Source organism: Camelus bactrianus, chromosome 10, assembly GCF_048773025.1.
Source record: "Camelus bactrianus isolate YW-2024 breed Bactrian camel chromosome 10, ASM4877302v1, whole genome shotgun sequence".
Lineage (NCBI taxonomy): Eukaryota > Metazoa > Chordata > Mammalia > Artiodactyla > Camelidae > Camelus > Camelus bactrianus.
In genome coordinates this window covers 14190683-14218409 of record NC_133548.1, presented here as the reverse complement: position 1 = coordinate 14218409, position 27727 = coordinate 14190683, and the positions used below count along the sequence as shown (strand labels likewise).

Genomic DNA, 27727 nt, shown 5'->3' with positions numbered 1-27727 from the left:
AGGCATTATGCTAAGTTAAATAACTCAGACGAAGATAAATGCTATATGCTCTCACTTATATATATAAAATCTTTAAAAATAAAAAACAAACAACTGAGGTCATAGATACAAAGAACAGGTTGCTTTTTGCCAGAGGAGAGGGAAAGGAGGTGGGCAAAAAGGGCTTGAAGGAGGTCAAAAGGTGTAAGCTTCCAGTTTTAAAATAAGTAAGTCGTGATCATGTAAAGTATAGTACAGAGACAACAGTTAACATTGTATTGCATGTTTGAAAGTTGTTAAAAAAGTAGATCTTAGAAGTTCTCATCACAAGATAAAAAAAAATTTTTGCAACTATGTATGGTGATGGATGTTAATCAGACTTATTGTAGTGTCATTTCACAATATATACAATTATGGAATCATGTTACACTTGAAACTAACATAATATTATGTGTAAATTATACCTCAATTTTAAAAATATTAATTAGAGCACAGTACAATGCAGATGCCATGAGAACAGCAAACACATCAGGAAGAGACGTGACAAGGGGAGGACTTTATACACTTGCTTACCATTATTCTTCTCACTGTCGGCAGGTTTCATCTGTATAGGATGATGCATCTAAAAAGGAAAACACATGAATATTATCATTGCACACTGAAGGCATTCAGAAATACACATGAGGACTCTAAAGGAAATATCAAAACTAGACCCTTAAGAGTTATTGCTGAACTCATGTCTGCCTCATTATCTCTTTCCACCAAAATATCAAAATAGAATGTGAGTCAAGAAGTCAAAGTTCTCTTGGCTGAGAATTACTTTCAACCTATCTTCTTTGAAACATACCCTTTATGTCTTCCTTTACATCAATTCCTGTGGCAGTCACCCTTTCCCCAAAATTGCTTTCAGTGTGTGCCTGAAAAGTGTAAGTATGTTCTATGTGTCAAAACCACTAGTTCCACTTACTAGCAGGAGCTTTCTTACCCCTGGGAGGACCTTCATGTTGTGAAGAGCATTCTGAGCCTCTAATGCAGCTTTTCGGGTGTAAAATGTAACAAAACAGCACCCTGCAATAAACAACATTTCATCAAGTCAAACCAGTCCTTTGAAAGCAGGTAACTCCCAGAGCATTTCCTCCTCCATGGATATACTGAGCCTTAAGAGAGGGCTGGATTTACTAAAATTAGAGGGGGTAAAGGGAGGGAGATGGAGAAAATCTAGAGGGGTGGAGGGGGAAACAGATTATTTTCTTTTGTCTTCTTTATTGTTATAGTCTCCTAGTTTTGTTAAAATTCTTTACCTGCTCCTGTAACTTCTCTGGGAAAGATTACTTCTCTTACAAAGGTCACAGCACCATGCCATTCAACCCAGCAGACTTGGAGCACCAAGTAATGTGCTCGGCAAGAAGAGTCAGCTACAAACCAGACAGAGGTGTCGCACTCTTGCAGCTTGTAGTCTACAAGGAAATCTTTCTTTCTCTTACAAATCTTAAATTGGAGCCAGTTTCTACCATATGCCTCAAACATAATCATTATTTATTAAATTACAAAGTGACTTAAGAGCCAAGAGCCTCTTAATATCTTTTTTTGGACTCTTGGTTCCCATCAAATATAATTACACTTCTAACAGCATATGGCACTTGACTGAGGAGATCTGGAGATTTTGTGCTCTGTATCTTTACTGGTGATAGGAAGGGGAAAGTATGTCTTGTAAATCTTGGGCCCACAGTCCCGTAAGATATGATACAGACTTCTTTCAAAATCACTCTGCAATTAAGATTTTTGAATTACTGCATATTATATTGCCAGTCATTTTCAGAAACAATAATACTTTATATTTTTGGTTAACTATGCCACAAAGAGAAAATAATTCCTCAGCTTCTAGATCCTCTGCTATTAAGCTGGTTTCAAACGTGGCAATCATGCTTGCTCACATCTGCACTTGGAGAACAGCTTTCACAGAAAATTACTCTGAAATGGGTCATTTGGGAAAATAAAGAGTATGCCTGTATATACATGGGCAAAGCTCATGTCTTATCTACTATCAGTCTTACAAAACTTCCACCCTTCTGGGTATTTCTGGAAGCAGCTCGTCTTTTTTATCCTGTTCATTTTGTAGGTTACTATGAACAGGTCACCTACAAACCAGTCCCGCCTAGTTGCTCAGCCATCCCGCAGGGCCTCTGTAACACTAACAAACCCATGGGTACCTGGACAATTTTTCTCTTTCCACTTACCCTAGCCAAAATACTAAAGAAAATCTTATGTGATTGGTTTACTTCAACTTTATTTTTGTTATTCCATTCACAAGATCAAATGAGACACTCACCTGAATCTGTCTCTTGAATTTAGAGCTCTCGAAAAGGACTGCCCAAGAGCCAATTTACAAATTATCCTCATGATGTCATCTTAATTTTTTATTTGTAAGTCATTAAACAGGTTTGGGCTGGGAGACAAAGCTACTATAAAAAGGCAGATTTCCCCCCATGTGACCCCAAGAACATTCTGGCAATGAGAGAGAGCATGCACATGACTGAATATATACATATAAAAGCCAAAGTCTTTACCTTTGCTCTGAGGTGGGTTTTGGCTCCTATCCCTTAGGACATTGATTTCATAGACAGCACCATACTGTTCAAAGAGTTCCCTCAAGTCCTTCTCAGACCAGGTCCTTGGAACCTGGCCCACAAACATCTTGATAGCATCAAGATCTGGTTGGTCTGGATGGTCCAGGGTGCCGTTCATTTTCTTTGAGCTGCGTGAAATAAAATAAAACTTCTATTATGCATTCATGTTGCTCTCCAGAGAGAGTCCCTTTTTTTTCTTTAAAGGTCTCAACTATTTCCTGAAAAGGTAGGGAAAAAATTCTACTTACTTTCACTACCTCCATTCAATTTACCAGAGTCCCCTGGTCCTCTCCACCATGTCATCCCTTCCATCAGATCCCAAACTAAAGTTACCATTCTGATTAGGATATCCTAGGCTTTAACTAAGGAACTGAGTGTCAGTCATTCCTTGTCTAGCTTGAGAATTCTCATAAAAACTTAAGAGGTAAAGTTACTAAAGCAAGTTTTAATCATTTTTTAGCAGAGTTAACAAAACTTTTTAAAATGTCCATAAAACTACAAAGGACTATTTCTTATAGACAAGATTTAGGATTCCCAATCTACACAATGTTAGGTGAAAACTTTTCTTTCAATAGATGTTAGAACAGAAGTACTTGATTTCCATGGCCTAAGCAAAGAACTGAACTGACTAGAATGCTGGCCTTTGAATGTTGCTGTCTCATGCATAAGCCTGATGCTCTTGAGTGAGGCCCTCAAATCAAAACAAAGCTTTCCCTCTTAAACTTTCACAAATGACTGTTACATAAACATAAACAATGATGCCATCATTCGAGGGTTTTTTGTTTCTAAGTTATCTAATTTACTGCTATTTCTCCAAGATTTTACCAGTTAATTCCCTTACCAACTGCAACCATTAGAATGTTCATAAATTCCTCCAATCCCATCACACTGAACCTGTAACACTCCTACTTTAATACCTTCATTCCTACCCCTGCCACTGCCAAGAACCTAGGGGGACTCCTGCACTATAAATGTTTCCACTCAGAATAAATCAAAGTCCTTCTCCTACCACCATTCCAAGATCTTATTCTTAACATTTATCTAAACCAGTAACAGCTTAAATTTCAAGTAGTTAGTATGCTTAACTTTTGTTAGTGTTTGCTTAATCCAGAAATCACATCATCATGTTCAAATGTGCCATATTCTAACAGTCAATCCTAAATAAAATGCCACTTTTCTTTAAAGGAAAAACAATAGTTTTTTTCACCACTGCTGTCTTCTGAATAGTATCTGAAGATCCTTGAGAATGCTGAATCTAGTAGTTCAACCTCTGTCTCTTAATTCCTAAATCTCCTGTAGCTGAATACAGGGGGTATTCTCATGTCACCCTTGTGGAATCTAGCACTAACTAAAAAGCAAACAGACCAACCCTTGTTGCTGTCTCTAGAAGGTTCCCTATACTTTTCCAGGGTAACTAGTCAGTTTCATCAGGACTCAAGCAGTACTAAATTTCCACCTGTATTATAGTATTTATCACCTGCTAGTATAATCTGTCTCTATCTACCTCTCCCAACTAGACTGGAAGCTCTTTAAAGGCAGAAACTGTTTTATTTCCTATTAATTCTTATAGCCACACCTGATATGGTACCTGGTTCAAAGTAATTAGTCAGATGTGGGATGGGAGGAACTTCTCAAAAATTCCCCCTATTTAAGCAACTAACCTTGATAAACGAATGCTGTGCACAAAGGCGGCTCACAAATTAAAGAGTATCTATTATCTCCTATGATTATTTGACTGTCACAGGATCAAGCTACATTTTCTTCTCCCTTTTTAAGTGTTTTTTAATACATTGTTTTATTGGTTTTTCTTTATTAATTTATAACCAAGTGTGGCAAGTTGTTGTAAAAATGTAATGTAGCTGCTTCTAGAAGCCTAATTCCAATGTTCTAACAGAAATCATGCTACCATGAATTTTTAAAAAATTCTACGACTAGTGGGAAAAAAAATCTGTGTCACTTCCTACAACCTGTCCCTAATAACTTTACCAGTTTTAATATCATTTTATTAAAATGTTGCTAATCTTCAATCATATTTTATTCCAGAAAGAGTTAACACAGAACCCAAATAAATGGTGTATCAGAATATGTTCTGATGATAAGGAAACTGACAGCTATTTCTGAAAAGAGGTAGGAGTTTATTAGTTTGTATTACATTGGAGGCAACTGCTCTCAGTTTGTCCCTTCCTTCTCTATCTGTGTGCTGTTTCTAAACTTTCTATATCACTGTATAGTGCAGAAGCATAAACAGTCAATTTATGTGAATTGTGATTTATCCAAAAAGTTCAGTGGAGACTCAGCATTCTAGACAAGCATCTTTCCTTTCCCTTTTTACTCTCCAAACCTCTCTCCACTTCTTCACATCCACTTACTCCATGAACCACACTTCCCCCAGTGTATACCAATTCACAAGCCAGAAGAATCTCCCCCTTTGATTAGCAGTGCTAATCAAAATGCCCAAGGACCAGGGGCAATCTTCAAATTTAACCCATCAGAAACTTCAACAGCAGTCAGACTGCATAATTTTATGTATGTTCAACCTAATATTAAAAGGATATGCAAAATGAAAACTTATACCTCATTATTTTGCTTTTCTATGAAATTATTTTATTGTATTTTACAAGTTGGGTGGTGGGACTTGGTCCTTCACTAGTTTGAGAAGCATTTTTAGAGCAATTTATAGCAAATATCAGGGCAGGCTCAAGATACAGTGGACATCATGTAACTGGAGTCTGGAGTTATGCACTGACTTACTTCTTCCTCCAATTAATACTGGCTTCTTACTTACAGGCCAGGCACTATGGGTACTATGTGAAATGTGGTATACAATGATGAATAAGGAAAACATGGGGTATTTCTTTGGAGCACATGAAGACCGAGTTAGAAATAAAAGTGCCAATATCAACTAGAGATAAAAAAAAGAGAAGCAACCACATGTGTACCTAGGAAAATGTAGTAAGTGGTCACAAACTTTCTCATTAACTGTTACTGTGTCTGAAGAGATGAGCAACAATGCTCTTCCATCCTCAACCTTCCGCACATACTTCCAGTATGCACGCTGTCCTTAAAAGTAACCACTACATTAACAAGTCACCTGGGGACAAGATTCCCAGTATGATATGCCAAGGATTTCACAATATCCAGGTATGGCATTTACTCTACAGATCACTAAGTACATTCTCAAATGTGTGCCTTACCTCCCCACTGATGGAGAGCTCCCCATAGTCAGTGATCATAAATTATATTTATTTATTACGCCCACTCAAGAACCAATGAATTCAGCAGCCCCCTGGAGAAGTAGCTGTACTATCCCTGTCATTCTGAAGAGGAAAGTCTGTGGAAGTACTGACCTGGGAGTAGGATGGAAGAGAGGAAAAGCAGGGCCTGCAGCAGTGAGGGAAGAGATAGGACAAGAAGGCAGCAAGTATTTCAGGGGAGAGGCATGGCACCAACTCACTTCTTTTTATGTTTCTGACCCTGGCAGCAACTGGAAAATCATTAAGAATGAGAAACTACTAAGAGATGAGGACCAGAGGCTGCCCTGACTACCTGATTCTCAATGGGACATGCCATAGGAAAATGAAACAACCACTGTGGAAGAGATAGGGGAGCGAAAACAAAAGAGTTTTATTTTCAAAGCACTCAACTTTGCAGAACTCTTAAATCCTCTCTCCTCTTTCTCCTTTCTTTCTGTCAACATTCCCAGCTCCAGGCCAAGCTCAGAGGGCAGAGTTAATGTTCTGTCCCACTTCTTTCCCATCCCCAGGTCCCAGATGACTAGAATCAGGGGTGGAACTTAACCCAGCAACTTGATTCACTGGCTAGCCAGAAACCTAAGACTGTGACTTATACTTAAAACAGAAATATAGGCCTGGCCAATCAAGAATTCTCTGCAGCTGCACTGAACAAGACAACAGTCACTAGTCACATGTGACTATTTACACTTAATTTTTAAAATCCAGTTTCTCAATTGCACTAGCCATATGTGACTAATGTCTACTGTACAGGACAGCAGAGATGGAAGAACACTTTTACCATCACAGAAAGTTCTATTGCAAAGGACTGTTCTACAGAATATGGAACTGGTTAATAGAAACGGGCAGTCAGTGGTGAAGTCAGAAGTGGAAAAGCTGCAACTAGGGACAGCATGAGTTAAGGTGACAAGATAAAAGGGCAGTGGCAAGAGATAATAGGAGCCATGCTACAATACAGATGAAGCTTGAAAGTACTATATGCTAAGTGAAAGAAGTTAATCACAAAAAGCTACATATTGTGTGATTCTATTCATATGAAATGAATATACAAACCTACAGAGACAGAAACTGGCTGCCTAGAGTGGGGACTGCAGGGTCAGGGGAAAGGGAGGAAATGACTCCTAATTAATGAATACGTGGTTTCTTCTAGGAGTGAGGAATGTTCTGGAATTAGATAGTCACAGAACTTTGTGAATATAGTAAAAAAAAAAAAATCACTGAACTGTGCATTTTAAAAGGGCAAATTTTTGTGTTATGTGAATTATATCAATTTGATAGAGCGAGTGAGCGAGAGAAGTCAAGACAGCCTGGGAGGGCAGTGGCAAAACCAAGCCATGTTCCAACCAAAGTTACACGGTAAATGAAGAGCAGAAGCAGCAAACAGCACATGCAGAGAGAGAGCAGAATGCATGTCCTGGGGTCAGAAAGATGGCGTTTCTGGGTCTGCTAGCTGTGGAATTCCTGATTATACTATAGCCCAGCCCACTTGTCTCCTTACAAGAAAACCCTTTCATGTATTCTTGAGTGGGTATTTGTTCCTTGCAGCCCAACAGGCCTACAAATATTACCTTCACATCTGTTTAAAAATCATTTCCAAAACCTCTCATTACCTTTTTTTTTTCACTCTCTTCTCATTACCTGTTGACCCCCATCTGTTCGTTATACACAGAGAAAAATTTTAAATACTTACCAATCCCTCCACCTCCCCAGCAGGCATAAATACTTGTTGCATCCCAATCTCCAGCCACCACCCAACCCTACCAGGCCCTCTGGCTCATAATGTGCTGTGAAAAAACTGGCACAGAAGAACATCAGAATGAATTGGGCTCAGAAACACTGGTCTGAATTACCTACCAGCCACTGGCCAGTGAGAACAAGCCTAACACATCTAAGCTGGAAGGAAGGAATTTTCACTTGGATAAAGCAAAATCCTCCTGTTAGCTGAGGTGTTAGGTACTAGAAAAAGCTATCAATAAAGGTTTTTAAGTCACCATTCAACAACAGAACAGTGACAATCTACTTGTGAAGGTTTTCAGCCTTCTCCCCTGAGGAAGAGAGATGTCTGGAGATGTCTGGAGACCTTACCGCAGACCTTACTCTAATTATTTAAAAAAAAAAATCTCACAGGGCTTGTCATTCATTCACCTGTACTTCCCAAGTGTCTACTATGTGCCAGATACTACACACTACAAGGGGCTGTAAGAGTGGACTGCACAGTACCTGTCCTGGAGGTAATGGCACTGGACAAGTGGAAGGACACAACTATAATACCCTACAAGTGCTTTAACAGATATATAAAAGTTCTGTGAAAAAAGTGACTAATATGGTTTAACTTATTTAGGAGAGGCAATGTATGTGCAGGGATTTAAGCTGAATGAAATGATTTAATGAAATGATTTAAGCAGCTGGCAGAAGAGCTGTAGAGCACGGAGGTATGAAAGCCTAAGGGGTGATGAGGAAATAGTAAAGACTCAGAAGGGAGAGGACAGAAGAGTGAGATAACATTAGAAAGATAGGAAAAGGACGTGAGAAAGTTAGGGGAAAGTATGAAAACATTTTAAAGATTAGAAAGAAAGAGAAAATACTAGAAAATCGGTGAGAATAAAGAGGCTGGAGAGACCCAGTAAACAGCTTTCCATGTTATACTGACAGGCCTGAACTTTATTCCAAGATTTTTAAACAAGGGGTGATTAGGTTTGTCTTTTAAAAGACATTTTGGCAATAATCTAGAGGAGGAAATAAAGTGGGGAAACATGGAGATCAGAAGGCTCTTGCACAAATGAGCTCCTAAGATTAGGAACCAGTCTCAAGCAATGCCGAGAAATTTTGACGGCAGGATCCACTACAACTAGGAGATGACTGGATAAAGGAGATGAAGAAAAGAAAGATCACTCTTGGTCCTAGTACAGACAATATGGGGAATTGTTTTTACATGAAGAGACCTCCAGATGGAGGTATCCAATGGGCAGTTTTTAGAACAGTCATGGAACTCAAAGGACATGTAGGGTATAGATATAAAAATCTGAGAATCAGAGAAGCACATCACTGCCCCCTTAGGCAATGGGAAAGCTAAGAGGAAAAGAACTGAGATACAACCCCTAGAGACCACCCATGTCCTAGGGTGCAAGCAAAGTAGAAGGAACCAGTGTAAGCTGAAGAGTATTATTTATTACAAATAATAAGTATTTGTAAGATCTATTACTACCAATAAGAATAGGAACTAGGGATCAGGTCCCCCCAGTCATTCCACAGCTCCTCTAGCAATTTTTCTCTGTTTTAAAGAAATTTTGGAATAAATATATTGCTAGATCGTATTCTCAGGAAATATCACTTCAGAGAGAAAACTACTCTCTTGATGTCAAGTCTACTGCTATGCTGAAGTAGTACGAATGAAAAGAAAGGCTGAGAATCCAAGAAAGAGGTGGCAAGCAGACACCATTCTCTAGAATTTTCTTCTTCCCAACTCTGTGGTTTCAGTGTGCAGTGCCCATGGGGGGTGAGCCTGAGGACTTGCACTAATGAGTAGAGTTGACTGTAACTGCTCAATGACACTTGAGGCAGCCAAGTCTAGGGGGCAAAAATAAAGAAAAGTATCATTAAACTTAGGCCCAAGGTTGATACCAACTGTCCTCAGGCAAGTCAGTTATAGTCTCTCTCAACTGGGTTTCTTATCTGTAAAATAGGGATAATAGCCTATGCCTAATTAACCCCACAAAGCTTTTGTAAAAATGGATGACTAAAACAAATGCAAATGTACTTGGAAAAAAAATATTCTAACAGTGTACTTCCTCATTACTTCTACTCAGAATGAGTATAGTATTCAGCCCATTAGTTCTCAAACTTTAGTCTGCACAAAAACCACATGGGATGTCATTAAAATACAGATTCTTGGGCCCATTCTAGCTTAAGAATATCTGGTCATGGATCCAGGAACCTGCATTTTTATGTTCCAGGTGACTTTCATGCAGTGGTCCATGATCCAGATTTCATGGGATACTGACTTAGTCCAACCTCATAAAAGATGAGCAAACAAGCTGAGGTAAAATGCTGTATCCAAGGACTGAACACTAGGCAGTGGCAATGCACAGAGAGAAAGTGTTACAATGAAAGATAATTTGAGCCACGACATCCTATTTCTAGGGATTATATACCTGGTACGTGGGAATACTTTTATTATACATTGTCTTTATGATGGCATTCATTGTGATTTCACCTGCAATCGATTGCTAAAATTTTATTTTAGCAGAAAAGAGAACTCTCATAAAAAGACACATCTAAATTACCATTATTTTGGAGACTACAGAGAAGGCATTAGAATCTACTTCAAATGAGCAAGCAAACTAACTCTGAGGCCCCCCACAAACTATTCCACGAAGAACTGTTCAGAATTTGCTATTACCACATCTGTTACACCTAATCCCAGGGAAGACTGATTTGCACATGGAGGCCTAAACTCAAAGACATACACTACCACCTGTTATCTAGGGAATATTCTACCATTTAATATTCTTGACTTTGAACAACTGAAGGCTCTCTTCCTTAGGTTCCGAGATACTTTGAAGTCTGGTTAACGTAACTGGAATCAGGAGTTAGAAGTGTATTTTTCTCTACAAAGCCCAGAATTCAGGCTCCCTGCAGCTACAGCTCAGAGCCAGGTTGGTATTTTAGCTGCATACAATGGCAGTGTAACTTTTTAAACAGTACTGCAAACTGATTAGGTTTCCCATTTCTGTGTTCAAATTTTATTTAGGCAAATTGCCAATCAAAATTAATCCAGTTCTGCCCCTTTTTTTTGGGGGGGGAATACATCTGATGTCCTCAAAATCATGTATTGTGTTACATTTTCAATTAGACTGGGGGTAGGGGGTAGAAAAATCAACGTTCCGGATTAGTTTACATGTCAATACAGCATTCCATATATACTACTAAACACACTTCTAGCTACCGGTTTCCTCTGTAATATGAGTCTAAAAATTAGATCACTAAAAATAAACAAACATACAAATAAATGAACAGCTTTCCAAAAGATTATTTCAAATTTCATTCCTAACCCAAAGTAGTAACACTATGGTTTAAAAAAATATCTTGGAATCTATCATTTGGGAAAATCACAGCTTGAAGGGATTGGAGCCAGCACACTTGAGCTGATGTTGCTGCTCATATATCAAATGCACCTTTGTGTATAAAACTTACTTAAAGCCTAAAGGAAATCAGCAGTAATGAGAAAGAATCAGACTACAACAGAAAATAACAGTAGTGTGGACTCTGGCTTGCTTACCCAATTTTTAAATTCCTTTTTATAAGGAAAGGGACCTGTTTCATCAAATAACAAAGAAAACAGCCCAGTTCCTCTACTTAGGATAAAAATTAGACAACAAAAATACTTACACGGGACTGGAATTCAAAGAGCAATGATCCACCATCATTTCTGGAAGGAAATCCAACTTAAACGCAGCCATCACCTCACTCTCCCCTTCAGAAGCCAATGATATTAACTTGCTGCACTTGTCTGATCCACAAATATACACAGCTTTAGCTTCCTGGGCCCCACAAAAAACACAAAGTGGAAACAGGAGCTCAGGGAAACCAGCAATAAGTGCCACAGAAACAGGCAGGACTGGGGAAGGGAAAGGGAGTACTCGATTAAAAGGGGGATGTGACCATGTGAAGGGAGGCTCAGTCCAGCACACAATGAAAGTGCTGATGTGCCAGGCTTGTTTTGTATGATTTTCCCTGGCGAAGCAGTACTAAGTGCACTGTCAGATAAATAGAGTGTCAGATCCATGAAGATAGCAGTGGCTAATAGAGCAGAAGAAACACAAACTTGTTTCACATCTTCCAAACTCCTCCCTGCAAATCAGTTTTTGAGGACCTCCAAAGCCTGAAACTACCTGAAGCAAAAGAAAAGGGGGGGGGGGCTCACTTCATGTGGTCTGAAAATGTATTTAGAAAGAACTGGGTTGTTAGCTTTGGTCTGATTTTATTTTCCATGTGCCAAAGACAGCAATGAGCACACTGCTTGGGTTCCAAACTAACCTCAGAATAGTCATTTAAGGAGGAATAGCTCAGACCAATCATCAGAAGCAGGCCTGAGGCAAGCTGGCTGAAAAACTGGCCACCAGAAAAACACTGCTCTCATTCAACTACCTACACTGGACCTATCTTGCTTTCTTGACGGCGTTAAGAGCAAAATGTGGTACCTAATGGTTCCTCAACAGAGTGAAGGACTTTAAAAATTGCTGTTTTGGTGACATACATTAAGTAGCACACAAGGCAAAACTTCTTTGCTAACTGTGAATCTTATTTTGCCAGAAAATTTAAAAAAGTAAAAAATACAAATGGAATAGTAATATTCTACCTCTTGATAGAGTACAAAGAAACAATGTCTTGTCAGTAGTTTGACCTTTCTAAAAAAATGAAAAACAAAAGTCATCACAGTGATAATAATGAAAAAGAACTAGAGCCTGCCAGGGACAAACACTCAAATACGTAAGGAAGGACAGAGGAATGTAGACTAAAGTCTCTTCGTTCTCTACCCTCCTTTAAACTATTGCTAAAACCAAGATTAATGAATGCACACATAAAAATTCTATTATGGGTGAGCAGTAGAGATGGATATACTTAGCAGTCAAGGCAGATGTGGTACTCCCGTTCTCAATTTAGCTCTACATCCCTCCAAACAACAAATGGTGGCATTTCAATATTTAGGCAGTGACTCTAAAACTGTATCTCTGAAGGCTTCCAAATTTCACAGGACTTCTTTCCATTTTTACCATTAGGGTTGCCTTACCTCAAAGATTTCACTTCACTCAAGCTCAGTTCACAACACAGGGAACTTTGAAAAAAAGAAGTTATGTTCAGCCTGTAAAGGGGTAAACGAATGAACTCCTCAACATAAAGAATGACTTAAAAAAAAAAAAAAAGAAGAAGAAAGAAAGGCAGTATATCATGGCATAGACCTAAATGTTCTAGTCTATGAAACAATGGCTGACACCTGTCTGCATCTGACTGAGGAAGGTAGAAACTGCCCAATATCCAGACACAATCATCCAAAATTTAGAACTAAAATAGCAGATAACTGCTTTTCTATTTTGTCAGAGACTATGGCCCATCTGATCTACTACTACAGAGGTAGAAGTAAAAGGAGTTCCCTCCCATCCTACTAGAGGAGGAAGCAGAAACAGGCTGCAAGTGAGAGGAGACTGCACCTGGCACACAGTCCACACAGTCTACCAGCCCTGACTGCCAGACAGAAGACAGTGACCCAAGCTGAGACTGGTGAAGTTACTGTTTAGGTCTGTCCTCGTTTCTAAGTACACTGAAGTTGATCTCATGCCTCTTCCTACAGAAAACTACCTGGACTAAGGAGTAACTTCGTGAGGCCAGCTAACAACCAAATTAAGATTTTTGAGTTCAAGGATTCCTTTCAAAAGGAATCAACAAAATTTCAGGAAACTTCCAGGTTGTTATGCTTTTATTATTCACTAAAAATATATGGCTTCTAATGAAATCTCCATTTTAATCAGAATCACAACTATAATAAGAGTATTTAAATGTGGGAGACAGCCAGGCACTGCCCAGTGTATGAAAGGATGTGCACTCTTTACAGTAGTTTTTACCAAGCCAAAGGTTGTAATGTTTTAAAATTCATTTTATAATTTATGAGGCTGCACTACTTTAAAAACATACAAGATGGAAATGTTACTACATGAAGGAGAGGGCTTCTCCATAGGCACATCACAAGAGTTATCTCAGTATAATTAAATTCAACATGCTTGTGGGAAAAGAAAGAATAGAAATTAATCACAAGTCACTCAATTTTAGAAAAGGGTTACAAAGTTAAGTGATGATAAAAACAATTATGGGATACAAAAATGCAACTGTTAGGGGGAAATTAAAAAGTAGAACTAAAAGTCATTCACAAAAAACTGTCCACAAGTAGTTTTTTTTTTTTTTTTTTTTTAATTTCTTAATCAGAAGCACATTCCAGGCTTATAACCCAGGGTCTTCTGCAAAAGGCAGCTTTAACTTTCCCTCAGTCCCTTTTACCACCTGTCCTCTCACTGTGAATTTACATTCATGGTTTCCTTTTTTCCATGGTTGTCTCTGTCTCGGTTTTCTTTGCCTTGAACATTCTCTACTTTTTTTCTAAGAGCTTCTAAGCCTGATTATGTGAGGATAGGGGGCAATCAGTCTGCTGTGACATTAAGAACCCAAATCATTAAAAATGCTCAGAGTGATGAGGGAAACCCTCAAAAGAAAAGCACACCCTGCATTTAGATATCAGAACCAAATAAACAGTTTAAAAATTGGATTAGAAGAGAGAAGTGCTAGAAATCACAGTATCGGTTTTGTCAAAAGACTGAAAGTGCAAAGAAAAATACAGTTAAACAAAAAAGCCCAGGTGGTACATGCAGACATCAGGCTATCCTGACTGACGTAACCAGGGAGTTCAATGACAAGTAAAGGGATTTCTACTTCCATCCCAATAATCTAAATGTGTTTTAAAGGGCAAAAATGTGAAGTCTGGTTATATGAGCACAGAGGAAATTAGAGTCTACAACGAAATTATAAAAGAACCTCTATGATCAGTCTATTTAAGGACAAGTACAAAAATCTGGGGAAAAAGTCATACCCTAAGACAGTTGAGTAGACTGGATTCCCCAAGCCAGTTAGATGATATAAGGGATGTAGACAAGAAGCAACCAATTAATACCTCTTGAAAGTAACCAAACCAGAGTAACTTCAAACTTCAGCTTAAAACCTTTATGGACTTGAACTACATTTCAAAAATTGAGTACTTCTAAATTAATCAGTGGGTCTCCTGGAACTCCCAATCTAGTACCTTGTATACATAAAAATGTGCTGACCTAAATTGCTAATTATCTCTATAGCATCTCACTTTGTGGGAGCTTTTTTGCAAAAATGTGACAGTTAAATAATTTAAAACAAAACAAAAAACCTTTGTGAGTTTCCATCAGAGTCTAGACAATGAAAAAAATTCCTGAACTTGGGGGAAGGGGAGTTGTAAAGTAAAAAAGGAACAGAAATATTTTTTTTTTAAATTCTATTTCAAATCTAAAATCACTGTAAGACAAAAAGCACTAAGTTTAACAATTTTGTGAGCAAGTTGGTTTGCCTGTAAAAGTATCATACATAATATACTGAGAGGACAGGATAAGGTTGTAGGGAGGAATACCTACCACCTCTTTTTGAAGTCTAAAAAGTTTTCAGGCTCAGTGGTAGAGTGTGTGTTTAGCATGCATGAGGTCCTGGGTTCCACTCCCAGTATTTCCATTAAAAATAATAATAATAGTAGTAGTAGTAGTAGTAGTAGTAGTAGTAAACCTAATTACCTCCCCCCGCCACAAAGTGAAATAAAGTTCAACAGCTATCTTAAAAAAAAAGTTTTCCATTTCCTCCTCCATCCTTAATCACTACTATCTCCTCCCCAGTGTCAAAGGACTAGCTGAAAGAACTTCTCTGTGCTCAGTGCTCTCAGGAAAAGTGTAAGCTCAGAGACTCCCCTGGAGTTTCTGGGACTAACCCTGACCTAATAAACTGTTCTGTCAAATTATGACCACCCTTCAAATCAGGTCATATTTCCAGATCCCAAACTAATTCTGGAACTTAAGTGTTATTCTCAGTTGATAACAATATACTTATTAAGACTCCAGTGCTGACTTAAAAATCAGTACGTTGAACAAATTCTGGTTCCAGGAGGGTAATATTATCTGTGTGGAATCCACTAAGTTCTGTCCTCATCCTTGTTCTAGTTTAGTTGGGGGTCTTCCAGCTATTAAGTGGAAAGGGAAAAGAATGCTAGCTGGGTAGCTGCTACGTGTAGACTAGGGGGAGGTGTGGAGAGAGATGGGGGAGAGAGAGAAAGGAAGAAAGAGAGGGAGAGAGACGTCCTCCCATCCCCCACCACCACTTTCCCTCCTTCTCCACTCCATGCCCAGCCCCAGCTGTTAGAACTACCCAGCAGCTAGTTCAAATGGGAAGTAAGCCTGCCTTAGGAAATAGCTAAGGAGAAGGAGTTGGGAAAGAGGAAAAAACAACAAATGAAAATTTTCTAGCTTCCTAGGAACAGGAAATTAAATCCCATAATATAAGAAAAAAGCCATCACCTTTCTGAAGGCAATTTTTTTCGCATCTGCACAACAGGCCTCATGCAAGAAGGTTAAAAAGATGCCCACAGAGCACACCCATCCAGCAGTTAGCCCATACCTGTAGCTTTCCACCTCCCTCTCTGGACTATGTCTTCACTCTAAAAAAACCAAGGAAAGAAAAATAAGTGGGCCATGCCTACACTTCTTGTAATTCCAGATACGCAGCTTCTTTCAAAAGAAAAGACCCTTCGTCACCAAGACTGAAGATTAAAAACAAACTCTCCCTCTCCCATTTTCAAAGTACACAATACCTTACAGATAAATTACATTTAACATCTCAAAGTAATTTAAAAACACCATCAACTCAAAAGGTGGGTAACTAAAGTACTAAAAGCTTAAAAAAAAAAAAAAGCTTGCCCCAAAATGTCACAACAAATAGCAAAACAATGACTAGGATTTATGAGGATGAGTTGTAGTACATTTAAGTCACCAAAACAATCTTTTTTAGCATCTGCTTTTGGTTGGGAAACTACAATAAAGCTAAAAGCTGTGTAATTCTTTTAGCAATTAAAGATCATATTATTAATGTGTAGAGGCCATGCTATTTCCCCAAAGCAACCTTCCTGAATAGGCTGGTGCCAGGCATAAAACTCTTCAAAGGCAACCAAGTTCCTGCCCTTGTAAATGCATCTTGGTGGCCCCAGGACGGTGGTGAACCACTATAACCAAAAAAAAATCAGAAGATGGGGAAGTTAATTGCAGGTAAAAGCAAACACAGGAACCACAAAACCAATTTGCTTTATTTTTAAACATTATCAAACAATCTTGCAAGTAAAGATTGATTCTATAAGAGCTGCCCAAATTCCTACAAACTTCCACCTACAACTCCTGCCAGCTGTACTTCTGTCTGGCCCTGGCTACAGAGGACTGCTGAAAGTCACCAAGGACAATGTCTGCACTAAAAAGTGTAAGCAGAATTCTGAGAGACAGAGCCAGAACCAGAACTCACTGTGAGACACTACACTCTATCACCCTCCCTGAACACAGAGGTTGACTGGCATAAAATGGGTGCTTATATACTTAATTTGACTTTCCATATGGACCTAACTTATTTCCAATTTTGCTAAGGAAGCAGGGATACTTCCAATCATTTTAAAGCAAAGTCTACACTAACAAAAAAAAACTTTTAAAAGCACTTTCTTGGACCTTTCTACATCATCAAAAGTTACCAAGAGGAAAAGGAACTTACATTTTCTAGGTTCACAACACCTCATCGTTATCGCTACTTAAGATAGAGACTACTCTAAGAATTTAGATGCTAAAATATTCTGCATGCAGGATTCTAACACCCCACAGCCCATGGTCTGTCTCTCTTGAGAAAGGTGACCATCTAGGAGGTACAAACCTTTATTGAGACAGTGTGTCTAAAGAGGGCTCTGGAGTAGCTATTGATAGAGAACAAGTTAAATGTCTACTTGTTAGTTTTATTTTGGAAGATGTAACAGGCAACTAAAAGACCAGAGAGTCATGTTTCCCAATATGTTACATGTAACACGCATGGAACAGTTAGTTGAGAAACACTGCTGTTGTGTGACCATGTGAGAACAGACTCACTGCAAGCTAGCTGGGGAATCTCCATGATACAAAGAGCAAAAGGGAGGTTTGGGGCCGTTAAGAAGGACCATTATATTAAAGTATGAGGATTACACATCTAGGCCCCAGAGAACACAGCAGCCCTATGGGGGCTAAAGAACACCCTAATTGCCTGGCCAAGAGAATGAGAAAAATGAATTCTTTCTTTAAAAAACCTAACACATAAGTAGGATATTAATTACCCTACTAAGTCACCCAAAGACTTTTTAAAGGAAAACTTAACCATACAAAAACAGGATGAATACTGTCTTCCTCCACACAGGCCTAGTCACTTGAAGGAGGACAGTGGGAATTCTAACACATAAGAAGGTATTTTCTTTAAAAGCTTTGTCTTTCCAGTTTTGTTTTTTCTGCTTTCTGTTGCCTTGTCTGTAAGAAAACAAAAATGCTTTGGGCAGAGAGAAAAGCTGAATAGAAACTAAAAGCTTTAGATTTGAGGGTTTTTTTGTTTGTTTGTTTTTGTTTTTACATCTTTCATTTCTGTGGGGAACCAAACAAAATGCGTTAAGTTCTGTGAGGAGGCCTGAACTATGTTTGTCTCGTACTTCCTTGGAGCTCCACAGTCTGTTTCTGTTATCGTCACATTCTTAATCACCATATGAGGAATAAAGGTAGCTGCAAAGAGGGGTGAAAAGAGTTAAGGAGGAAAAAGGGGAACATCAAAAAGGTGGGTGGGATAGAGGCAAGGCAATAGAGAAGGATGAAGGTGAAGCTAGCGCTAAGGGAAACAGGCAGGATTATTATCTGCTTCTGATATGCTCAAAACATGGTTTACGAAGTACTAAAATTGTACTCGGCAAGTCAACAGTACAGGGACAATAAAAGGCAAAGTGCCGGGGGAGGGTATAGCTCAGGTGGTAGAGCACATGCTTAGCACGCACAAAGTCCTGGGTTCAATTCCCAGTACCATCTCTAAAAATAAACAAACTTCATTACCTCCCCCCAACCCCCCAAAAAGGCAAAGTGCCTATCCCACAATTTCCTCAAGGAAAAGTAAATAATCTGGAAAGAATTTATACTTGGTTTTGGACTATATCTTGGAACCTACATATGATCTTTACATGTTTTAAGCATGCAAGAGTAAATGAACAGTATCATCTCTCAGGACTGATAGGAAAAGTCTCAGATCTCTTACATGTCTTCCTTAGTGTAGGCAAAGTAATGAATCCTTTTTTACCTCTCAAGAGTTTTCTGCTGGCCTGTATGCTAAGTAAGTAACAAAACAGTCCTTCACAGGAAAATGGTCGCTGATTCAATCACCATCAACTGCTCTTACATAGTATGCACTGAATCAAATTCCAGATACAGGGGCTGGTAGCAGGCACAGTAATGCTCAATGACCTACATGAGGTCTGAATCTCATTGGTATGACTCACTAACTGTTAGTAAGTGCTCCCAATAATACCTTGATATAAAGCAGGGAGCTAATGAAGAACTGAACAACTATCCAGATTAGAGGTTTCTGAAATGTTTTTAAATGCACTCTTTCCCCCATAAACATAAAGCTTCCAGGTTGAAGGTAGAAAAGGGCAAGTTAGGTTCCACCTGTTTGCCTCTCCTGGCCCTCAGGGTAACCCTAAGGTCTTCTGGGAAATTTGAGAACAGGTCTAGATAATTTACTGATTTTATATCCAGCTTTGAGGTAAAAAGTTTTTTCAACAGCAGATTTTCCTAACTCTCTGAATCTAACAGGTTATCACAAATCAAAAAATTTAAGAAATGCCATCAATGGTAACAAATTTGTGCATCCTCGAATTGATGGAATACGGTGTTTAAAATTTGTAAACCTTATCACTTGAAAGTAGGGAGAAATGTCCAGACATTCACAAAGTAACTATAATTATACAAGCTAACATGTTTTGATCATTTACTGTATGCCATGCAGTGTTTTCAGCCCTTTGCATGTAATCCTCCTACCTATTCTATCTCCATCTAATAGACACAAAGAAATGAAGTAACTCTCAAGATCACAAGAATCCAGGAAATGAAGGAGTTGGAATATAAAGCCAGGCAGTTGGACCCCTGGGTCAAAGGATGACAGATACACTGAAGCACATGATAAAAGCCCTTCTTCTGGTCCCACCATTCCCAGAGGATCTCCTTCCACTGTAGTAAGTTGTTCTCTACTGAACAGTTTGGGTCCTGTAGAACATCATGTTAAAAAAGTGTCTACAGGGAAAATCATCCACACAAACCACAGGAAAGACCGTCTAAATGCTAAGGGCTAAAGAGTAGAGTCCGACCATTTTTCTAAGGCAAATCTTATAAGTAAGTGAATGTCCAAAGTCTCAACTGCCATGAAAGAGAGATGATTAAGGGTAGTGAAAACCTTCCACTGAATAACTCAGCAGACGTGTGACTCCGCTCAAGTTAATTAACATCTCTAAAGTGTCAATTCCCTCACCTGTAAAAGAGGACTTTCCATACATACCTCAAAAGGAAGCAAATGGATGCCCAGAATACAAATAAGCCACTATACAAATGTCTCACTGGAAGAGGAAAATAATAGAAATGACTTGAGAAAACTGTGCTTTTAAAAAATGTTTGTTACCTATTAAATTGCCTGCAATGCCCTCACTTCTTTCTTTTTCCTTCTATTATATGGCTGGCTCAGTAAAAAGACTGGGCTTACTGTTTTGGAAAATTGCATGTCCTCCCACCCCAATTCCCTAGAAAGCCAAGTAACCAGATAAAAGGATCAACTTTGGAAGCTTTCCTGGCTAGCCAAGCTCATCACGATGCAAATCTCCACCAGGGATTAGAGTTAATACAGTTGAGTTTGCTTGTGTTAGTCAATCTACCTATTTTCCTTGGGAATCTGCAGAGCAGAGGAACGGCAGTTGACACCAGCTTCTAACTGAGGATCCTGGGCACACACATAACAACTAACAGTGGGTAGAATCTACCTCAAAGACTAGAGCATCAAACGAAATAAAATGTTTAAAAGTGCTCAGCAACAGATAGGTGGACCCAATACTGAGAAACTATTTAACCAATAACTGCTTTGCTCATCTGTACGGTGGGGGTGATTAGGTGGATTAAACAGATACACTGAAGCACACGGGAAATTCCCTTTCTCTAGTCCCATCACTCCCAGGGAATCTCCTTCCATCATAGTAAGTTGCGGCATGTTGCACAGTATGGGTCCTATACTACGTCAAGCTTAGTTCCGGCTTGTCTTAAGTCAGCAGGGATAAAACTTAACACTTTCTCTATGGGGTGGATAAAAATCGCCCCCCTCACACTGTGACACTTGCTCTGTGGCTACTAGTTCCATGATTCAGACGTAAGTTTGGGGCTGCTGACTCTTGACTGAGTCATCTACGTGTGTCCTCTCCCTGACCCTAGCAGAGAAGTTTATAAACAGATCTCAACCTCATCTTCTCCACTGGCCACTATGCTCATCCTTTGTTCAGAGGCAACAATTTTTTCCCAGTTTTAAAAAAATCTGTGGTAAAAAATACATACATAAAATCTTAGCCATTTTTAAGTATACAGTTCAGTTGTGTTAATGCTGTTATGCAACATGGCAACAATTTTTTAAAACTTTCCTTTTCCATCAAGATTCTTAATCTGAGACCCTTAGATCTCTTCAGAATCCACAGATGGGCTCTGGGGAAAGGGGATTAAGTCTATAAACCCTGTATATATTTTTTTTGCTAATAAACCGTGTGAAGATGGACTTGTGAGGTTTCCTGAAGAGAGAATCAATAGCTTTTACCAGATTCTCTAAGGGGCTCATGACCACTGTTAGAATGGTCCTCTTTGACTCTCTGTTCTGTAAAGTAACAAAATGGACAATACGTTAGACAAAGGCCAGATATGAAGCCATGTGTGATCTTGAGTGAATCACTTTTTCTGGGCCTCAGTTTCCTCATCTATAAAACTAGAGGTTGAACTAGAAAAATCCAGACTAAGTCATCTAAAAGCATAATTTTATTTTCTCCAAACTGATTTTAAATAGTTATCCAAGGTCTAGTTTAGTCTCTGCCACATATGAGATACACCAGAGAGAAACTTTATGTAAACCTCATTTCTAAATTTTTGTTAATGAAATATATTTCAAATGCTACCATTTTGTGAACAAATAAAGAGTTCCTCCTCCTCTTTTCTATGTATCACCAGGACACCTGGAATAAAAATAACACGGATCAGATCTTCAACTGCTGAAATGAATTCCTTAGTTTATCTACTCTAATTTATTCATTTTTCCATTAACATTTTCTTAAACTGAGACATACCTACACATAAATATTTGCACTTTTTAGTAAAAGATGTGTTTCCCTTTAAATTGTGGATATTTATGTAAAAGCAACATTATGAGCAGCCTCCCATTTACAGTAGTATTGAGTATTCCCCTTTAATTTTTTTACTTCCTCAATTTAAAAAACTGTTTCTATTTATTCATTTTTTCATAATACTACGTTTTGGTTTATTTCCAAGATTTTTTCTATCCATATATTAAGATGCATACAAATACACAAAATTATTATCAAATTAAATATTACATTGTATATACTATTACACAACCTACTTTTTTCACATATAACTATTATAAACATTTTTTTGTAAGCCACATATACTTAAGAATCAGAGTCAGAACTGGCCTAAAGCCTGACTTTGCCAATAAGATCCTTATCTGTATGTCACAACCAATGAATATAATATTTATTTGACAAAGCCAACATAATTATTAAATCCTCTGAAATTTCTTTTTTTAAAAAATGGCTCATAGAGTTGAACAGTAGTAGATGAGTTGGGCTCTTTGTTCTCCTTCCTTTCCCTGATCTGCCATCTCATCTCCTGCTAAGTTTTATAATCTTTCCATATGACTATATAAACATCTAAACCAGAGGTCATCTCACCTGAGGTATCCCATTTTGGAGGTGCTCAGGTGAGGCAGACAGGGAATGCAAAATACATTAAAAAAAAAAAATCTTTCCCTACTTCCTCCCAAAATGCCTATTAAATATTCCCTTTCTCCTCCCCATAGAACTCTCTATTTGGGTGGGGGTAGGAGGAGTAGGAATCTCATTCTGTCTTTAGCTCCTCCTGTTTCCTTGGCAGCACTGTCAGTACTGGGCAACTAAATTGCTGGATGTAGCAAGAGCAATTTACATATAGTAGCTAAGCTAATGTGCAGATTTCTCTGGGCAGAACTGCTAACTCTTCTATGTATCCTTCTAATTTGAACCCAATGTTCCAGGCATATCAATGTTAAATATTTGCCTAGTGGCTTCTACCTTCAAAAACACAGGAAACCATGCACAAAAGTCAGAGGCAGCAAAGGTTCCCTCCCCACTGTGCGGAAAAGTGGAGGCTCTCAAGACACAGAGGGCTATAGGCCCTGAGATACTGACAAAGTACCTAATCCAAACACAAGGGCTCAATCATTCTGCTTTCCCATAATATTCACGTATCACTTGCTGAAATTTGGCATGTTGAACGACCACTGGTTCCGCCTTAGTTTCACTGCCCTGCCATAAGGCCAAATCTGTCTCATCTAGTGAGTCACTACTGCTCCTCTCTCCAACTGCATTTTGATTTCAGCCCACTTGTGCAGCTCATCAGGGCTGCACCATATGTTAGTATCATGTAGGCAGAATGTGACTAATTTTTTTCTAAAACACTGTCAGAGTTACTTTTTAAATTACCTTATAATCTTGATGTCTCTGAGGAGTCATTTCTGTAATATATAACCTTCTGGAAATGACTTTATAATTATTCTTCTAAAAGCTCAAAGGAGATTCTTCAGCATTTTCATTCCCATTTTCCAGATGAGGGAACTAAAGTAAAGAGACTGAGTGACCTAGGTTCCACAATCAGTATGTAACACTTGTACTTTCTGGAGTCACAGCACTCTATTTGGTAAAATAAACCAGATTATAAAATGCTCTTTTTTTTGGAGGGGGTATTCAAAATATAACTTTGATTTATTTTCTAAGGTGATTATTAAACTTTAGGTATGACAACTACTTGGAATTTGCAGACTGACTGTGATGACTAAATGGTCTCATGATATCCATTTGAGTAGCTTTAAAAGAAAAGGATTGAATGAGCCATTGACCACAAATTTTTTCTAAGGCAGAGAGAATAAATGGGTGAAACTAACATTTTGAGAGTAAAAAAATATGTATCTGACTTGCAGATTCAGTACCATCACCATATTCCCTAAAAATAAAAAAGGAGGGGCTACTCCTGCCTACTCTAGGCAACGTGCCTCTTCTCCAGCAATAATGGTTGCTGGGTTTGATAATTAAGCTTATCTCAAGAGGTTTCTTCAATATTCCCTTTGAGACCACATGTTCCTTCCAGTAACTGTGTGGGATGGTACAATGACTGAATTGCATTAAGATCTTTCTGTCCACTAATAATACTCTTCAGTAAATAATATCACTTGCAAAATATAAAAAGGGAATCTTAACAATATGAAAACTGCACATGCCCTTTGAATCCAGGAATTCAGCAATTCCAGTAACAGAAATACAACCTCCAAATAAACTTGTATCTGATGTACACAAAGTATCCAAAGGGGCATTCATAGGAACATTGTTTATAACAGCAAAAACTGGAAACATATATGCCCATTAGCTGGGTGCTGGTTAAATAAACCAGAGACACAACAGAACACTGTAGCTATTAAAGAGAATTAGGCTGTTCCAATGTACCACTAAGGACTGATCAGGAAGATGTATTTGGAGAAGAAAGGATTTACACATGGCTTGTACATAGAGTATCTCAGGAAGGATAAAGAAAAACTGCTAATAAAGTTGTAGAAGTAAAATAATGACTGAATTGTTTACATATGTTACCTATTCCACTGAACTTTTTTTAAAGAAAATTCTTAAAACAACGAGGGACAAAGTAAAGAAAAATCCCAACTAATGCTGTTACCAAATAAGCACTTTGCTTTTGTATTTTTTCCCTGCTTTTGCCAGAAATTTTTGTGTGGAAACAGCTAATGTCCAAGTGAACCAGCAGTATACCGACCACATATGAGCTGAGTAACTATATTATCCCATTTGAAATTATCACAGCAACTCAACTGATGTTCATACAGCTTGGACTGCAAACCTTATAGCTGGCCTATTTACAAAGTTTGGAGCTATTTTCAATCACTCAGCTGTATATACACGTACATTTTCTTCAATCAACCTTTCCTGCCAGGCAAAGTGCAACATTAGCTGGATTCCAGTAAGGAAGGCAAGGGACAGGGTGAGATAATATGTCAAAACAAGTTCTATAAATACAGCTTTTGGCCTAGTATCTCAAAAAGGAATCAAAACAGCTTCAAGCTTAAGTAGAAAAATCCTACAGTACTGCACTACCTTACTTGAAGGCTCTAAAGAACAGAAGAGGCCAGGGATCTGGAATCTTGTTTCTCACTATATCTTGTCTCTCCCTCCCTAATCTCAGAGGGAGGTTAAAATCAAATTGTAGGTATCATTCCAAGTCAGTATATCCCCACCTCTTTTCTTATCTTATCCCCACACTACCAAATACATCAATATCCTCTCACTGTGCTCATGTGAACTCTTAGGCCAGCATGCCCCATATACACAACATACAACAACTCTTCCACAGTACCCAGCATCTAACTTCTACCATCTCCAAAATCCTTGACCAAGCAGCCAGGAACCCTGCATGTACCATCTGCCTCAACCTCATCCCGAACACATGGGCACTCAAGCAAGATGCTTCCATATGGTCTTGTCTCAGGGGGTTTGTCCTGTTCTGTTGAAACGCAGGAAACTTTACTCAATCTCTCTCTGTTCTTCATGTTATAATTCTACAAAACCAGAAACTGCTTCTTTACATGGAGATGCTTCCTTAGTTAGGTTTTATGCCAGGAAGTACAAAACCTTACACCTTTGTTTCAGCCAATCAAGGTGTATGTTCAGTATGGCTTGATTCATCCCAAAGGATACACAGCCTTGGGGCAAATTCTAAATATCTCTTTCATATTGTCACTTTTTAAAAAAATGACTTCAATTATCATGCTTTCATCACTCTCAAATTGTGCTCCTAAAAGTGCTTCTCACATTTAAATACCCATTTACATGATCTCCGTCACCTCCTTCAAATCACTCCTTAAAAAAAACCCACTGTTGCACAAAATTAAACTTGTCAGTGCTTTGATTTCATTTTTACAAAAACAAGCTCTTTATAAAGTGGGAGATCTATCCATCAAAAGTGCACATAGTGAACATCCACTCTATACCTAGAACTAGAGAAAGTACAAAAGACCCAATCCTTGTTCTTATTTATTCAAAAGATATGACTTACACAAAAAACAAAAAACAAAACAAAACAAAACAAAGAACAGGATACATACATAGAAAAGTATATATAGCAAGGAAAAGTCTGTCATCAATTTGGGTAACAATTACCTCAGGAGAGCTGATTCTTATTTCCCTGTCTAAATCAAACTTTTGTGCTATTTAATCTCACTATTTTAGACAAAATAACATTTTTGCTACCCTCCACTGAAATCACTCGGCCTACCAATAATTCTCCCAACATCATTTCTTTTGAACACATCTCCCTGTTATCCTGTTACACCCACACAGATTACAGCTAATGGATTAGGCAAAATCTGCTAGTCCTCCCTTCCCATGCTCCCTCATAAGAGCATCTCCTAAAGATGTGCAGTGCAGGGACCAAGAGTTAAAGAAGCTAAAATTAACTCTGCTTTCTATATCTTCTATAAACAGTCTGGCACTACCAGAAATAAACTACTAATTTGGGGTATGCCCTGTAGACCTATTTGCCTTTCAGCTCTTTATCATCAATAAATGAATTAGCTGACAGTGCCCTGCAAAACCAAAGTCATATACAGTAGTCATCTGCAGAAGGAAATTCTAAATTAAACTGAGTTAGACTGACTTGTGATTCAATAATCCCCAAATAAAATATAGACTATGTTAATAAAATTAATAGTCAAATACTTACTGTAAGCCTATAATATGTCTTACAGTCCAGACTCTGGAGTCACACCACTGCTTTCTAATTTCAGTTTTGAGATTACCAGCCAGGTTTAGCTTTGGGTAAATTGTTTAACTTCTTTACACCTGTTTCTTCATCTGACAAATGGTTACAGTAACTGTATCTACTCTAGACGATGTTTATAGAATTTTAAGAGTTATGTAAAGCATTTAAACGGTGCCTGGTACACAGAAGGTGCTCGATAAATTTTTGCTATCATTGTTATTCCAGGCACTAAGGTTGGTGTCTATGGTGGGAGAGGGTGAGTCCCCAAAAGTTTTCTTTCACAAGATGATTCTCTTCAAAATAGAGAACCTAAGATTATACAGAAATATTTCGTATTAGAAGGGGAGGGAGGGATTAAGTTAAGAGAGCAATGACGGGCTGACAGATCTTCAGCCTCCAACTGGGTCTGTTAACGTCCAGTGAAAGTGTACCCTTCATTACGAAATAGTGAACCACTTGTTGTAAGAGCACGTATTTATTAATAAACATTTATTTATTAGTCTCGTCATTCCAAAAAGGATTTGTAGAAGCTTTCAAAATGCATACAATGAAAAAATACAAACTAATAAAATGAGACCAGGGAAATTACAAATGTTTTTAAAAGATCAAGAACAAAAGGAAAGCTGACAAAGAGATGTGCTAACCATGGTGTCCTTTACTAAGGTTGAGCTGCCACTGATTTTACTCTCCAATGACAGTCCCTAAAGAGGATATATAGCGATTCATGGTATAAATGAGAAAATGTTGGTAGGATGGTAAAACGAGAGGGGCACTAATTTGCCAAGATGGGGAAAGTGAAGCCAATTTAATGCCACACACAACAGAATTTTAGAAAGTCATTAAGTATGCAGGATCCATGAGAGACTCAGCACCAGGTCCTAGGCCCTAAACAAACACAGAACTTGAAGCCAACAATGGACAAGACTCTTAGGTGATTCAAAGGCAGAATACACCAGCAAATGGTCACATGGAACTCTGCAACCAGACCACACAGCCACAGAAGAAGCTGCCTCAGTGGATGTATTTATCCACCATTTAAAGTTCTTTACTCTCCTCATCGGCCACAGTTACAAATATGTGCAGAGAACTGTCTCATTCTTACTCAGCTGACAAG

General features: G+C 38.4%; 1 protein-coding gene across 14 annotated transcripts in view; it reads right to left on the bottom strand.

Moving 5' to 3' along the window:
- The window catches only part of CELF1 (CUGBP Elav-like family member 1), a 64124-nt gene that overhangs the window by 17201 nt on the left and 19196 nt on the right, over positions 1-27727 (bottom strand). For 10 of the 14 annotated variants that reach the window (XM_074372025.1, XM_074372017.1, XM_074372018.1 and 7 more), the window contains exons 2-5: positions 11246-11397; positions 2547-2734; positions 965-1047; positions 553-601 (exon numbers count right to left, since the gene is read on the bottom strand). In XM_074372025.1, coding sequence (XP_074228126.1) covers positions 553-601; positions 965-1047; positions 2547-2734; positions 11246-11316 — 391 coding nt within the window. In that variant the 5' untranslated portion in view covers positions 11317-11397. Of the gene's footprint in view, positions 1-552; positions 602-964; positions 1048-2546; positions 2735-11245; positions 11398-16087; positions 16128-27727 lie in introns of all 14 variants that reach the window. The other 4 variants (XM_074372028.1, XM_074372029.1, XM_074372027.1 and 1 more) reach the window with 3 other exon arrangements.